General features: G+C 38.8%; 1 protein-coding gene across 1 annotated transcript; it reads right to left on the bottom strand.

Annotated features, from left to right (window-relative positions):
* Window positions 1-3,017: 3,017 nt before the first annotated feature.
* sumo3b (small ubiquitin like modifier 3b) lies at window positions 3,018-9,640 on the bottom strand. The gene is made up of 4 exons (XM_038285623.1): window positions 9,483-9,640; window positions 8,916-9,044; window positions 8,709-8,780; window positions 3,018-3,950 (listed from the first exon to the last, which is right to left on the bottom strand). Exons 1-4 carry the CDS (start codon window positions 9,501-9,503, stop codon window positions 3,888-3,890), a joined length of 285 nt encoding a protein of 94 aa, XP_038141551.1. The 5' UTR covers window positions 9,504-9,640; the 3' UTR covers window positions 3,018-3,887.
* Between the last annotated feature and the right edge of the window lie 5,010 nt (window positions 9,641-14,650).

Consider the following 14,650-nt stretch of genomic DNA (forward strand, 5'->3'; position numbering starts at 1 on the left):
AGATCTAGGGGGTTTTCAAAATGCCCCCAATGGCAAATTTCAAAATAAGAGCCTCCCATTGCTACTTCATCTATTGACCTAAAAGGGGGTAAAAGAGCACAAAATAAAAGCCTCTATATTACACTCATGCGTTCATTAATGGAAATGACTCAGCATAATGACTCAAACTCCACCAGTTTGTTTCTATTAGACACTTGGGACCTTTTCAAAACACACCCCAGCAAATTTCACAATAAAAGTCTCCCATTTATGCTCTAATATAGAATCTATTCACCCAAAAACATGGAAAACTCTTTTATATGCACACTCTTTCTTTGTGCCATATTGGTCATAGGTATGACCCGAACTCAACCAATTTATTCAGATTACACTACCAAGGGCTGTTGACATCACACCTAAGTGCACATTTCTTAATGAAGCTCTAACATTTCTACTCTAATAATGCATCAACTAACGTCATAAGCAGATGCTTTGCTTCTGTCAACTTCCAGGTAAACAGATACTTTTAGACTTTTTCTTCTGGTTAATCAACTTTAACTAAAAATGTTTTGCTTTTAAGATGAGGGTGTTTCTGCCATTATTCTGCCAAATGATTCTACCCTACAAAATCTTCAGATGATTCCACTTTTTTCTGTTGTTTGAAGTTTCTGGTTACTTCCTATCACATTTTTTTATATGTTCCTCAGCTAATTTGTGCTTCTTTTCCTTCTTTCAGTTTCTTTAGCTAATTTTCCTTTTCATTCAGCAAAAAAAAAGCATTCCCACTTTGCTGTTTCTCCGAAACAGCTTCTTCTAGTTTATATTAATTTCAATTTATATTTTATTTATATTTTAAGTATAATAATCTTTTATAACAAATAATTTTAACAGTCAACCTCATTTACAGCAGTCTTTGTGGCTTACCTGGCTAGTTTAGGGTTTTCAAGTTGCCTTCCCCATTATTATACCAAAATCAGTTCAGTATTAAAAATCTGTTGTTTTTTATTTGATGGAAAAATTTTCTGAGAAACAAAAAATTTAATTGCAGTAATCCATGTTTATTAAAAAATAAAGGTTCAAAATAGATAATCCTGTAGAATAACTGGAATAACATAAGATATTGTTCTTGACTAAATCTAATCATCAGATAACAAATATAATTCCTTGGTTTGATTGCAAGTAAAGCTGTTAAACTTCCCAAAACCTTAATTTGTGAAGGCATGATATCCACAATGCTTTTGAGATGAAACATAAAAAAGAAGATATTTATTGCTGGCTCTGTAATTACTTTGTTATAAATATTTATACCATTTCCTTTTTGGTTTTCTAGCTTTTTTTCTTACACTTTTAACATTTTAGATCACTGAACCTGAATAAACTCAACAAAAATATAAATGCTACACTTTTGATTTTGCACCCATTGTTTAGGAGATTAACTCAAAGACCTAAAACGTTTCCCTCATATGTGAATAGAATTCCTCTGCAAAGTGCCAAACGCCAGCGAATGTGAGCATTTGCCCATTCTAGTCGGTTACCACGAAGAACTGGAGTCAGGTGGAGACCCTGATGAGAGCGACAAGCATGCAGATGAGCTACCCTGAGACGGTTTCGGATAGTTTGTGCAGAAATTCTTTGGTTATGTAAACCGATTGTTTCAGCAGCTATCCGAGTGGCAGGTCTCAGACGATCTTGGAGGTGAACATGCTGGATGTAGAAGTCCTGGGCTGGTGTGGTGACACATGGTCTGCGATTGTGAGGCCAGTTGCTTGTACTGCCATATTCCCTGAAACACCTTTGGAGACCTTTATGGTAGATAAATGAATATTCATTACACAAGCAACAGCTCTGGTTGACATTCCTGCTGTCAGCATGACAATTGTACACTCCCTAAAATCATGCAACATCTTTGCCATTGTGCTGTGTGATAAAACTGCACCTTTCAGTGGCCTCTTATTGTGGGCAGTCAAAGGCACACCTGTGCACTAATCATGGTGTCTAATGAGCATCTTGACATGGCACACCTGTGAGGTGGGACAGGTTATCTCAGCAAAAAAGTGCTCAATATCACATATTTAGATTGATTTGTGAACCATATATGAGGGAAATGGTGATATTGTGTTGTATTTATATTTTTGTTGAGTGTAGATGTCTAACATTAAGTGGGTAAAATACCTCCAAAAGCTGATCTAAAGAGTCAAAAATCAAGTTAAATCATCTCTACTCTCAGTCTGAAAGTTTTCTAAGCCATGTTCTAGAACTGAAGTGAGAGCAATAATCTCTTTGTGGAGACTCCCAAAGAACCCACAAGAGGAAAAGCACCACCAGTCCTACTTGGCTTGGTTAAGGTCAGTCTTCATGGCTTAATAAAACTCTCCAAAAATGGCATCCATGGGAGAACTGAAGGGCAAGGCCCCTGGGAACATACGGAGCAAGAAAAGAAAGCAAAAAGGATTTCAGATGAACCTCTCCTCAGCAGATATGATGGTAGATTGACTGTCTGGAGCTCAGACAGTTCTATTAACCCAACTCCTGCTTTATATCAGAAAAAAAAAGCATTTTAAAGTGTCTGATTGTGGGTTAAATCAAAGCTCATTTGGAATTTGCAGAACAAAAATCCAAAACTGAGCAGCAGGTCCACCACTAAATGATATTAAACAATAAGGCAGGTTTTAGAACTAATTTAATATATTGTATATTAAAATATGAAGATGTTTGACCTACAGTAAATTTTACTGAATTAAAAACATGCAAAGAAAAGTAGGTTAGAAATGAGGCGATCTAAAAGCAAATCTGTAGTTATAAACCACTGTTTTGTATGTTTTGGCACATATAGCCATGTTGTTATGGGTGGCTTTTATTCCCCAAAAAATATATTTTGTACCTTTTATATCTGATAAAATAATTAAAAGTAACAAAGGAAAAGAAAAATGCAAATAAAATTTTAAATGGCTTAAACTCTGATCCCCAACATACAGCAGACAATTTAACAATCTAAAAATATCAATTTTAATACCCACAAATTAACAGCAGTCAAATGATTCAAGAGGTATCAAACTATATTTATTGTTTACAGATAGGGACAACAAATAATGTACAAATTAGGAAGAAAAGTCAATGTCCCTGGTAGATCTTAAAAGTTACATTTGGAACATCAGAGAAGATTATAAAAAAAAAAAAAAAAAGTGATGAAATCTACAAATTTATGACCGTTTGCATGTTTTTAAAAGCTTACAGATGTCAGTAATGGACCAAAGATGGTGAAGAGTTTTTCCGTATTCTAAAAAGGTTTTGGTAGATATGAAGAAGTCAATTTTAAATCAAGGAAATGGTTTCTCACCTGTAGGACGAACAAACCAACAATCTACAGTAACTTCTAGATCTACAACTCTTAGAGACACACTTTTGGTCCAGCAAACCATTCAACAAACTTCAGATTTTGTTTAAATATAATACAGATATTTAACCCCATCTTTGATCAAGAATTCATCCTGTAGATACTTAAACAGGATCTAAAAAAGAAAAAAAAAAAACGCTACCAGAGATCAGAATCTGGCTCCGATTCACACACAAGCCAAATCAGTATGTCAATCAAAACAATTGAGCCAGATTTATATCTAAATGCTGATAAATTGGAACACAGAATAAGGCAATGAAGCTTAGGATTCTACCCCCCTCCCTCCACCCCCACAATACTTCAGAGCTTCAGACAATTGTTAAATAGTTTCTCAGAGAATAAAACACTTTTAAAAGGGCTCCCCTGCATCATTTTCGGGGTCAGGACGGCCCCTAGAATGTGTGCCATACACATTAGCCTGACATTAAGCCAAGCACAGAAAGATAAAAAGAAACAAAATTTAAAATTGTAGAAATAAACAATACAACATAAGCTGACATTACACCAACACCATTCAGTAGACTCCTCCCGTTTGCTGCTGAAATACATCAATAGTGTCCTCATCTTCCATCTCCAGCTGCAACAGAGAGACATCAGTGAACAGACATACAGAATAAAGTATATCATATACATACCAGATTGATGCGCATACATATATATATATATATATATATATATATATATATATATATATATATATATATATATTTTAGGGCTGTCAGTTTGAAAGCGTTATTAACGCGTTAACTGCTTTAGACTATAACGCAGACATTTTTTTTAACGCAAGTTATTCGCGCATCAAAACAAACGCACCGTGCGCTTTTGTTCTTTATTTTTCCGCAGTGCTCGCTAGGGATGGGAATCGAAAACCGGTTCCTGTTCAGAAGTTGATGCTGATAATCAAACTGTTTGTTCTCCTTTTTTCCCCAAATTGGAATCGAAAAAAGAATCGATAAAGAATCGAATCGTTTCATAGAATCGAAAAGGGAATCGGAATCGTGAAAATCTTTTCAATTCCCAACCCTAGTGCTCGCTGTACTGTTTGTTTTACCCTCGGTGCTTTCCGTAGCTTCAGGAACGCTAAGTTTTGGGAGAGACCGCAGCATAACAGACCCGTGCTTTGAATGAGCAACAATGGCCAGCAGACAAGGTATCCTGAATGATAAGTTTCATTTTAAAGTTATCCCAGAAGGCTGTCTTGACAAAACCTGAGTCCTATGTCTATGTTGTCCAGAAGAAACGAGCGTCTCACTGGCTTAGTGCCAACAAGACAAAGAAATAAATTAAGTCATGTGGAACGCACTGCTGCTGCAATTCCTGTTCAGACCAAAGAATTATTAAAGCATTTTGAAAAAGTTCTACATGTAAAATGTTATGTTGTTGAGATGACTGCAAAGCCCAGTTATTGTAAATTCGTTTGATTTATTTATTATTTTGAGTAACTTCATTTTATTTGAATTAAGTCTGAATTTCATAACATACGGTCAAATAGAATCATTTCCCTTTAGAGATTAAAGACTTTTTTTAATTCTTTTTCCTAATTTATGATTTTCTGTCAGTGTGATGAAGAAGCAGCATTTCCTCTGCCTCAAGTTGGCTTTTACACTTGCTGCCAAATTCCAGTGAGCCTGCACCTTTGCAGAGTCGCTATTTAAGGGCTGAGCGGTCCACTGGCTCTACAGTCTACGTGGTTTTAGACAGCCCTCGATGTGGCGGGTCCTCCATGGAAACACGCCATTGGACGTTTAGTGCTTAGTGTTAGAACTAGTGCTTAGGGGACAGTTTGGGCCTTAGTTTCACCTTTGCCCCTTCTCAGAGATCCACTCCTTGGGAGCCTGGTCACTGAATGAAAGTTACTCATTTGGGAAACTTCAGTTTAAAATTAAACGCAGACATAGCTCAGTTAGCAATAAAGTGTGTGGGGTAGGACTTGTTTGGTACATGCAGACCGGCCTATTGCATCAGCAGTGAGAGGAACTGAAAAAGGTCCTTGCAGGGTTTATGTTCCAGGGGACAGACTCCTCACACCAACAGATAGATGGGATGAAGACCTTACCAATTTTAAGATGCAGCCTAAATACTTTATCATCATGTTTGATATAATTTCCGACTAAGTCTTAAATATTCCAGAAAACTTGGATGTAGACTTAACCGCACAATGAATGACAGTAAACTCATTTCATTTAATATTAAATAAGAGCTTTATGGGGATAGAGTTAAACAGGTTTTAGGTACCATAAAAAGACAATGAATCTACTGAATTAACCAACAGAAGATCTCTGATGTGTATTGGTGCAAAACTTGTTTAAGTTTTCAGCAGTCAATCAAGAATAATAAACCCACTTTAACAAGTTGCACATTTCTAAAGACAAATGCTTGATGGGGAAACCCCTCCCTTCCTGCTGTACAAATCACTTCTACCAAGAACACTGAAATGCACCAGTGAGCAAAGCATCATTAAACTGACTAAACCACTGCTTGCATATAATAGGATTTATGCCGTTGTTATTACTGTAAATTGTTTTGAGTGGAAAAATATCTATAAAGTTGCTTCATCATTCTGCTGTCACCTTAATATTTTCCCTTCCTTTTCTTACAGTGGACTTCCTCTCTTTCCCCCCCAACTCTCCCTTCCTTCCTTACTTATACTTTAATCCTTCAGTCACTCTGGGATACTTTTATTCTAATCTGTGATTATAGTGTATTTCCATGGCTTTATTCGCTGCCTTTTCTGCATCCTTCATAGTCTCCTTCCCTTCTTGCCACCTTCCTACCATCAGCCCCCTAGGTATCCCGAACTACTAATCTAACATCTATAGATATATCCGCCAAAAATCAATTGAAAATGTATGTTTTATATAGATTTTCACATTACATTTAATGAACTGGACTATAAAAATGTAATATGTATATTACTGTCAGGAAGAATGGGAAAGATTTTCATTATTTGGTTACCCAATAGAAAAAAAACATTACTTTAAACTTTACCACATGTATTTGACTGGCAAATTAGATGACTCCATCTTTCTGTTAAAGTTATGAAAAATAGCTCAAGGGGAGGACTTAGTGCATTAAAGATTAAGTTAAAACATTACAGATCTATTTGTAAAACATTTATAGTTTTGACACAAATCAGGAATTAACAACCTTGGTGCCATTCTGAGTTAAACTGAAGTGAAAAGCAGTCTCTTGTTGCAGCATGACACTCTACTGGAAAAGTAGCAGAGGCGCAACCAGAAAGTTTTAATAAGGGTGGCCAGGCAATAACCAAAGTACACTGAGGGGTGGCCAAAAGTAGATATGCACCAAAACCTCAGGGTCAATCCCTACTGTTCCAACAGGAAAATGAAGACAAAGACAAACTATACTTTCCTACAGTCTTTCCTAACAAATAGAGGAATATATTATAATATCCGTGCTTTCTATATAAAAGGTATAGTGGGTAAAATTCTTTTGGGTTTGAGTTTTGGGTGAACATCTTTTCCATTGTCATTACTTACCTACTTTTATCAGTAATTAATCTGAATAAAACTGATATTTACAAGTACTAATATCTACATAAATTGATAATTTAATGTTTTTATTAAAAGTTATTCATCCATGATTTCACTGAAGACTCCCAGATGACTGAAAAGAGCATGAATTCTGTATTTATTATCTTCAATGTTAGTATATTGATGTGCATAATTAACCACAGTGTTTTTGTTGTTAATATATGAAAAAATTAATGTTTTGCCACCATCTGTGTTAGAGGGAAATAAATGGTAGGGGTGGCCAACGATTGGCTAAAGGGCTGGTTATACTCCCAGCAGCGTGTCGTTTGACGCAGACATCTTTGATTTATGCTCAATTGTGAAGCGTGGTCTGTGCCATGTTATATTCCAAGCCACAACACAAGAGGGACAATCTATGGGTCTAGATAAGGCCGAGGCGGTAAAGAAGTGGGGGCTTTTTGTGCGACAACGGAGGGACATGAGGGCGAAAGAGAGCGGGGATCCAGGTGGATAAAGGGCCCCAGCGTTCTCGCCCACCTCCCTCTTCTAGCTGGTCCATCTTCGCGAGTTGTTTTCTGCCATTGCAGTCATAAAAACAAAACAAGCCGGCCTCCTGTCTGCAGTCACCTACAATTTGGGAGAGGTGCAGCAGAGTGTCTGTGGAGGGGGTGTCTTTTTGTTCACTGCGACACCTATGCAGTAGGGGTATAAATAACAATCGTTTTGTATCGATGCATCGATCCAACAGCCGACGATACAATGCATCGACAGGTCCGCAAGAGTATCAATTCATGTTTTTTTTTTTCTCCAGTCTATTTTTATCCATTTGCTCATGGGTGTAATTCTCACTCCCGTGCTGCAGTGGCACTAAACCTATTTTGCCGTCCTACCTCGCTTCCTGCTTATCCTCCCGCAGCAGTGTGTTGCAGCGAGCTTGAAGACATTTTTGATTTATGCCCAATATTAAAGCGTGGTCTGGGCTACACGTACACGCTGTGGGTCTAGATACGGCCGAGGCAGTGAGGAAGTGGAGGCGAGTTTGTCCGACAATGGAGGGACACGAGGGCCAAAAGTGGAAAAAGGGTCCCAGCATTCTCGCGCACCTCGCTCTTCTAGCGGGTTAAACTTCAGAAGCTGTTTTTCTGCAATTTGGTCATAAAAACAAAACAAGCCGGCCTCCTGTTTGCGGCACTGTCTGTGGTCAGCTACAATTTGGGAGAGGTGCAGCAGAATGTCTGCGGAGGGAACGGGGACGCCGACACTCTGGAGCCGAGGTATTGCACTCATTGCACTGATTTTGTGCAGTTTTTTTGTTGCAAAGCCTTTCAGAATCTATAACGCAGGGGGCATTATTATTTTTCAGCGAATGAGGTTTTATGGGAATAGGGAGTACAACTTTTCTACTTCTGTTAGTTTCTGTTTCTCAAATAAAATGCATAACGATAGTACAGCTTTCATTGATTTATTTCAAATTTGAAACATTGTCTAGCCTGTAAGGCTAGACAATGTAAAAAAAAAAAGAAAATTATTCGAATCGAATCGTGGTGTATTCTTGATTATCGAAAACACTTGAATCGTTGGGTCAGGAAATCGATACTGAATCGAATCGCCACGATGGGTGTGATTTACACCCCTACTACGCAGACGACCTAGTTTCAAAGCATAAATTAAGGGTGGCCATGGCCACCCCTGGCCCCCCATCTAACTCCGCCCCTGAAAGTAGAGGTGAACATAGCATGGAAGCAACTGCTTAACAGACTGCTTCCAACATGCAAAATTTTGATCAATCCGAAAAAATAAAACCTTGCTTTATATCAACATGTGAGATGTGTTGAACCAACCTGTGCAGGTGTGTCTGTTTCATTGATCGGCTGTCCATCAAACCTAAACCTTATCTGACGAATTGAAAGCCCCTGGAAAGAGAAACACACAATCCTGATTAGAGTCAGATTTTACATCTTAAGGCAGCTGTTGTGATGACAAGGTTTAAAAAACAGAAAACAAGGATCTCTATTGGAGACAAACAGGGAGTATTTGAGGTGGCTTGCCTGTCTTTCGCAGTAAGCCTTCATGAGTTTGCTGAGCGGAGTGTGCCTCTTGATCTTAAACTGGACCACTGATCCATCCTGACCCGCCACCTTCAGGTTGATGTGGTCGTTCTCTGTCTTCACTCCTTCCTGCAACATAATCAGCCATCATCACCATGAGCGCCTACAGCTGCCATGATCACCGTTCCCCGCATCCATGCCGCTTCTCTGTTCGTCCAGGAGGTTAGCTTAGCATGCTAAGCCCATGCTGAAAACTGGCGCAGAGCTACAATGGCGCAAACACTGAGGGGAAAACGCAAACGGTTAACCCCCCCCTAAACATCCTCTATGCTAGTATCTGGAAACGGAGCTTGCTTCAAACGCAGCTTAGCATGAAAGCCTTCTGATAATCAGTTAGAAAGAGGAAATTTAGGTGGAATATGCGCAAAAATCTAGAATATCCGCAAACCTTTGTTTTCCCCGTCTACCCGCTCAAACAGCATTACCGCAGCCTTCGGGGATAACTTACAGCGGGAATGAAATATTCCCCTTAAACTGGACCTTTCGCGGTTCGGACCCTTTACCAACCTTTGGTTTCTCCTCAGACATTCTGCTACTTTCTCCGGTGTCTAGAAAAAACGTAGAGCCTGCTGTCGATGCTACTGAGGCGGGTTATTCTCACCTCCTACGGCCCGGCTATTTGGTTTGGAGCAGGAGAAATTCTTCATTCTGATTGGTCCTACCGAGGTCACATGATCTGCCGACCTCATGGGCGCGCGGATACATGAACGCGTACGGAGATTTTGCGCACTCCCGCGAGAAAACTGGAACGTGTGTTATAACAAAATCTGTGACCCAAGGGGGCGCTACACTTAGGTTTAGGTATTGTTTTAGGGATTTTATGCTTAAGCATTAATTTTGTGACATTAAGTTTGGACATTAATTATTTTTTTCTATTATTAAGCCTGGGATGTAGTAGAGAGCAGTCTAGTGAGGAGACTGCCACAGCAGGCAATTGAGTCACAATATATAACAGGTCACAGATTTTTTTTTCCTAATATAATTTCACATTTGTTTCATTATAGGGGAAAAAGCAGCTGAGACCAGATGTTCACTCAGACATAATGAAATAACTGTTGTTTTCTTCCCCTAAACTTCTAACATGAAAATATTTCTTATTTCTAATTATTTCTTATTCCTGTAGGTATTATCTACAGGTACTTAGAGATTCACTTCCATACACAAAGCCATATTCTTATCTTCAGCTACCACAGTATACATGTCAGATTAAATAATACCACTTATACCTTAGCTTACCAATTATAATTAATATTTATATTAGACTCAAGACTTAGACTCAGCTTTATTGATCATTTGGGGAACTCCTTCAGGGAAATTCTGGTTCCAGTAATACACTCACCGGCCACTTTATTAGGTACGCCTGTCCAACTGCTTGTTAACACTTAATTTCTAAGCAGCCAATCTCATGGCGGCAACTCAGTGTATTTAGGCATGTAGACATGGTCAAGACAATCTCCTGCAGTTCAAACCGAGCATCAGTATGGGGAAGAAAGGTGATTTGAGTGACTTTGAACGTGGCATGATTGTTGGTGCCAGAAGGGCTGGTCTGAGTATTTCAGAAACTGCTGATCTACTGAGATTTTCACGCACAACCATCTCTAGGGTTTACAGAGAATGGTCCGAAAAAAAAAAAACATCCAGTGAGCGGCAGTTCTGTGGGCGGAAATGCCTTGTTGATGCCAGAGGTCAGAGGAGAATGGCCAGACTGGTTCGAGCTGATAGAAGGGCAACAGTGACTCAAATAACCACCCGTTACAACCAAGGTGGGCAGAAGAGCATCTCTGAACGCACAGTACGTCGAACTCTGAGGCAGATGAGCTACAGCAGCAGAAGACCACACCGGGTGCCACTCCTTTCAGCTAAGAACAGGAAACTGAGGCTACAATTTGCACAAGCTCATCGAAATTGGACAATAGAAGATTGGAAAAACGTTGCCTGGTCTGATGAGTCTCGATTTCTGCTGCGACATTCGGATGGCAGGGTCAGAATTTGGCATCTACAACATGAAAGCATGGATCCATCCTGCCTTGTATCAACGGTTCAGGCTAGTGGTGGTGGTGTCATGGTGTGGGGAATATTTTCTTGGCACTCTTTGGGCCCCTTGGTACCAATTGAGCATCGTTGCAACGCCACAGCCTACCTGAGTATTGTTGCTGACCATGTCCATCCCTTTATGACCACAATGTACCCAACTTCTGATGGCTACTTTCAGCAGGATAATGCGCCATGTCATAAAGCTGGAATCATCTCAGACTGGTTTCTTGAACATGACAATGAGTTCACTGTACTCAAATGGCCTCCACAGTCACCAGATCTCAATCCAATAGAGCATCTTTGGGATGTGGTGGAACGGGAGATTCGCATCATGGATGTGCAGCCGAAAAATCTGCGGCAACTGCGTGATGCCATCATGTCAATATGGACCAAACTCCCTGAGGAATGCTTCCAGCACCTTGTTGAATCTATGCCACGAAGAATTGTGGCAGTTCTGAAGGCAAAAGGGGGTCCAACCCATTACTAGCATGGGGTACCTAATAAAATGGCCGGTGAGTGTAGAGTACAAGTAGTTAAAGCAAGGTGCCATTAAAAATAATAATATGACAGACAATATAAAAAGAGTGTATTTAGTACAAAAAAAGCATAAAAAAAGAAAAAAAGTTGTAATATCCTGGAATATGTTTCCCTTAAATATAAAATTATCTGCACAGTAGAGAGCTATGGTAAGACTATATAGTTGACTTGGGTTATTGCACGTGCATTGCGGACCTGTACTGACCATATAAATAAGTGACAATTATACAGGCTACACAGTAGTTGGCATGTGTAATAGTTGGCACAGTGAGAGAGAGGAATATTGCACAGGAGTGACAATAGGTAATGTTTTTCATAAGATGTCTAAGGAGGGGGTCCCCCGTCCTCCTTCCCCCAAGAGAGGAGTTGTACAGCTTGATGGTTTGGGGAACAAAGGAGGTCAGCAATCTGTTAGTCGTGCAATCTCCCACCTATTTACATAATGACAGAATAATGCTAATTTTCAAATTTTTTGAGAGTTAAAAAAATGTAATAAACATACATTTACTATGTAAATGTACACTTGTGTTTTAAGCTTGTTTTTGCCCATTATTCCTAAAGAGAACTGTTCTAAATATGTCAGGCTGCCATATTTGCATAGAACATCAGGGTATTTTGACGACTGCTCCAACACACTAACTTTTTTGTCCTTGTTTTTTTTTGTTTTGTAACTTAAATAATGGTTTAGGGTTATTGATCAGTTAGCAGAACCGTTTGGACCAAAACTTAACTGATGTCTGTTTTTTTCCACGTGTCTAAACATTTAGCCTTTCTGTCTCTGTGACACAGAACCAATACATTTCATGAGCATTATGACAGCTGCGAGTTTCCATGGTGTTTTTAATTTGGTAGAGATGTTTTACCAAAAGAACAGACTATCTTCATGCTTCAGATTTAATCTAAGATTAAGGTTAGAAGGTGATTAATTTACAGAGTGTACCAAACCACTGTAAGGGATTTCTCAATTTGGGTCCAAGTCCAAAACCACGCCCTGGTTCCTGGCATACTCAGCAGGTTTCTAGCTTCATTCTGTCAAGAAGAGTGCAGATCTTCAACACTTTATATTACTTCTCTCTTTTCTGCATTGAGGTCAAGAGAGAAAACAAGGTTATCCTCAAGAGACACTGTTTCTAATGAGAGGAAAAAAACATCAAAAAGTTTGCAAATCCAAAGGAAGGATTTTTTCATCTGCAAATAATACCTGCCTATGTTAATAATGGAAGGAAACTGAAACAGAAATGTCAAAATAAACTAAAACTGTAAGCAGTAATAAAAAGGATACAGCCTTGATCTGTTCTATACTATTTATACCATAGTTCAGAGCAACATCTTACAACTGGAACAGTTGTTTTTTGTCAACAATACATACAATTTGAGCATTACAAAACTGGACAACTGGGTCATGATAAAGGTATGATGTTAGCATGTAAGCAATGATTAAATAAGACATGGGATTCTGTGCAAATCTTTTACCTGAGATAAGGAGAAAGTGATCAAACTGCTGCTCAGTAATCCAGAGTCCTTAAATGAAAGTAAGGCTGGGCAATATGTTGAGATTTTAAAAATATTGAGTTTAAAAAAAAAAAAAGAGAAAGGCGATCAGTCTATACTGTTAACATAGAAATGGTCTCCATTTCAATTTAGTTATACTCTTATAAACACTGAACGTTTTTTTGATATCAGGTTTCTCTAAAGCTGTTAGAAAATGTGAAATTTTACATTAGGGACAAAGCCTCCTTTAAATGTGTCTTTTTATAACTACTTTAGGGAAATAGAAATGGATATGATTTTGCCCAATTTTCCCAATTCCTAGATGAAAGTTTACATTTCATTATGGAATCAAGGTCCCAGAGTCTGGAGGAAGAGTGGAAAGTCTAAATACTTCCTTATGCTGACAACCGTTAAGGAGATGCTGTCTTCATTTTCAAACAGGACTTGGTACCAGCACAAACTTCTACATGGAACAAACACGGGTTCTACTTGGCAGCAAACACACAGGAACTGAACCCCTTAGAGAGGTTATAGTCACTTTTTGTAATGTTGGGACAAAGATGTTACTCAGCAAAATGTTACTCAGCAAAAATCAACATTTGATGTATTTTAAAATTAAAGCCCTTTAAGATTCTCTCTGCCATGTTGCCGTCAGTATTGCAAACAGAACTGTTTACCTCAGCAGTGCCACGGGCTGATGGCCTCCAGGCCACAAAGCATTGATCCAGTCATATAATAGCTGACAAAGTGCTGAGTGCATATAAATACTCAGCAGTGGTTCAACATTTCTGTTAGAAATCCCATTTTTTAATCAATCTATCGAAATGAAATGACTTTATCAATCAAAGATAACAAAGCAAACTATTGTTTATTCTTTTTATTTTCAACTTTATGATTCTCTGTACAAAGATCTGATTTACATGTGATTAAAGGACACCGACTTTAAAACAAATCTAATAAAAGGTTAAAATCAGATGAAACATAAACCTGTTAATGGGCCTTTAAAGCAGACCGCAGTAGTAGAGTATGAAAGTGAGGCTTGTGAATCCTGTAAATACTGTTGGGTCGAAGCAGACCAGCTAAAACACAGATGTTTTAGCTTGTCTTGTTTGATAAAATACTCTCTTAACACATTTTGTTCTTGAACAGCTTGTTTTACATGTGTCCAGAACCATATTAAAGGAATAGTACACCCAAAACATGATTAGCCTTCATTTTCTACTCACCCCCATGCTGAACAACACTCTGGAGTACTTTTTTGATATCTCAAATGCATCTGGAGATCTGGGAGGCTTCTTGCTGTCTGCTGACATTCAAATAATGGAGGTCCATGGCGCCCGAGACAGAAAGGTCCATAAAAGTCCACAAAAACGTGTCAATATTCCTCCATACTGCTCGTCCAATGTAATCCAAGTGTCCTGAGTGGGTAGCATCCAGAATTTACTCGAAACGAAGTCATTTAGAATGTTTTTAGAGCATAAACAGTAGTGTATAGGATTTCCTAATAGCGCCCCCATGCGCGCTCACGACGCTACGGAAGCCGGCAGACCAAACCGGAAGAAAGTGCGCATTCAGCGTCTGGTCTGCCGATAATGCAAGCGTAGAAGAAGAAA

This window comes from Cyprinodon tularosa, unplaced genomic scaffold (genome assembly GCF_016077235.1).
Source record: "Cyprinodon tularosa strain WSP-4 unplaced genomic scaffold, ASM1607723v1 ctg212, whole genome shotgun sequence".
Classification (NCBI taxonomy): domain Eukaryota; kingdom Metazoa; phylum Chordata; class Actinopteri; order Cyprinodontiformes; family Cyprinodontidae; genus Cyprinodon; species Cyprinodon tularosa.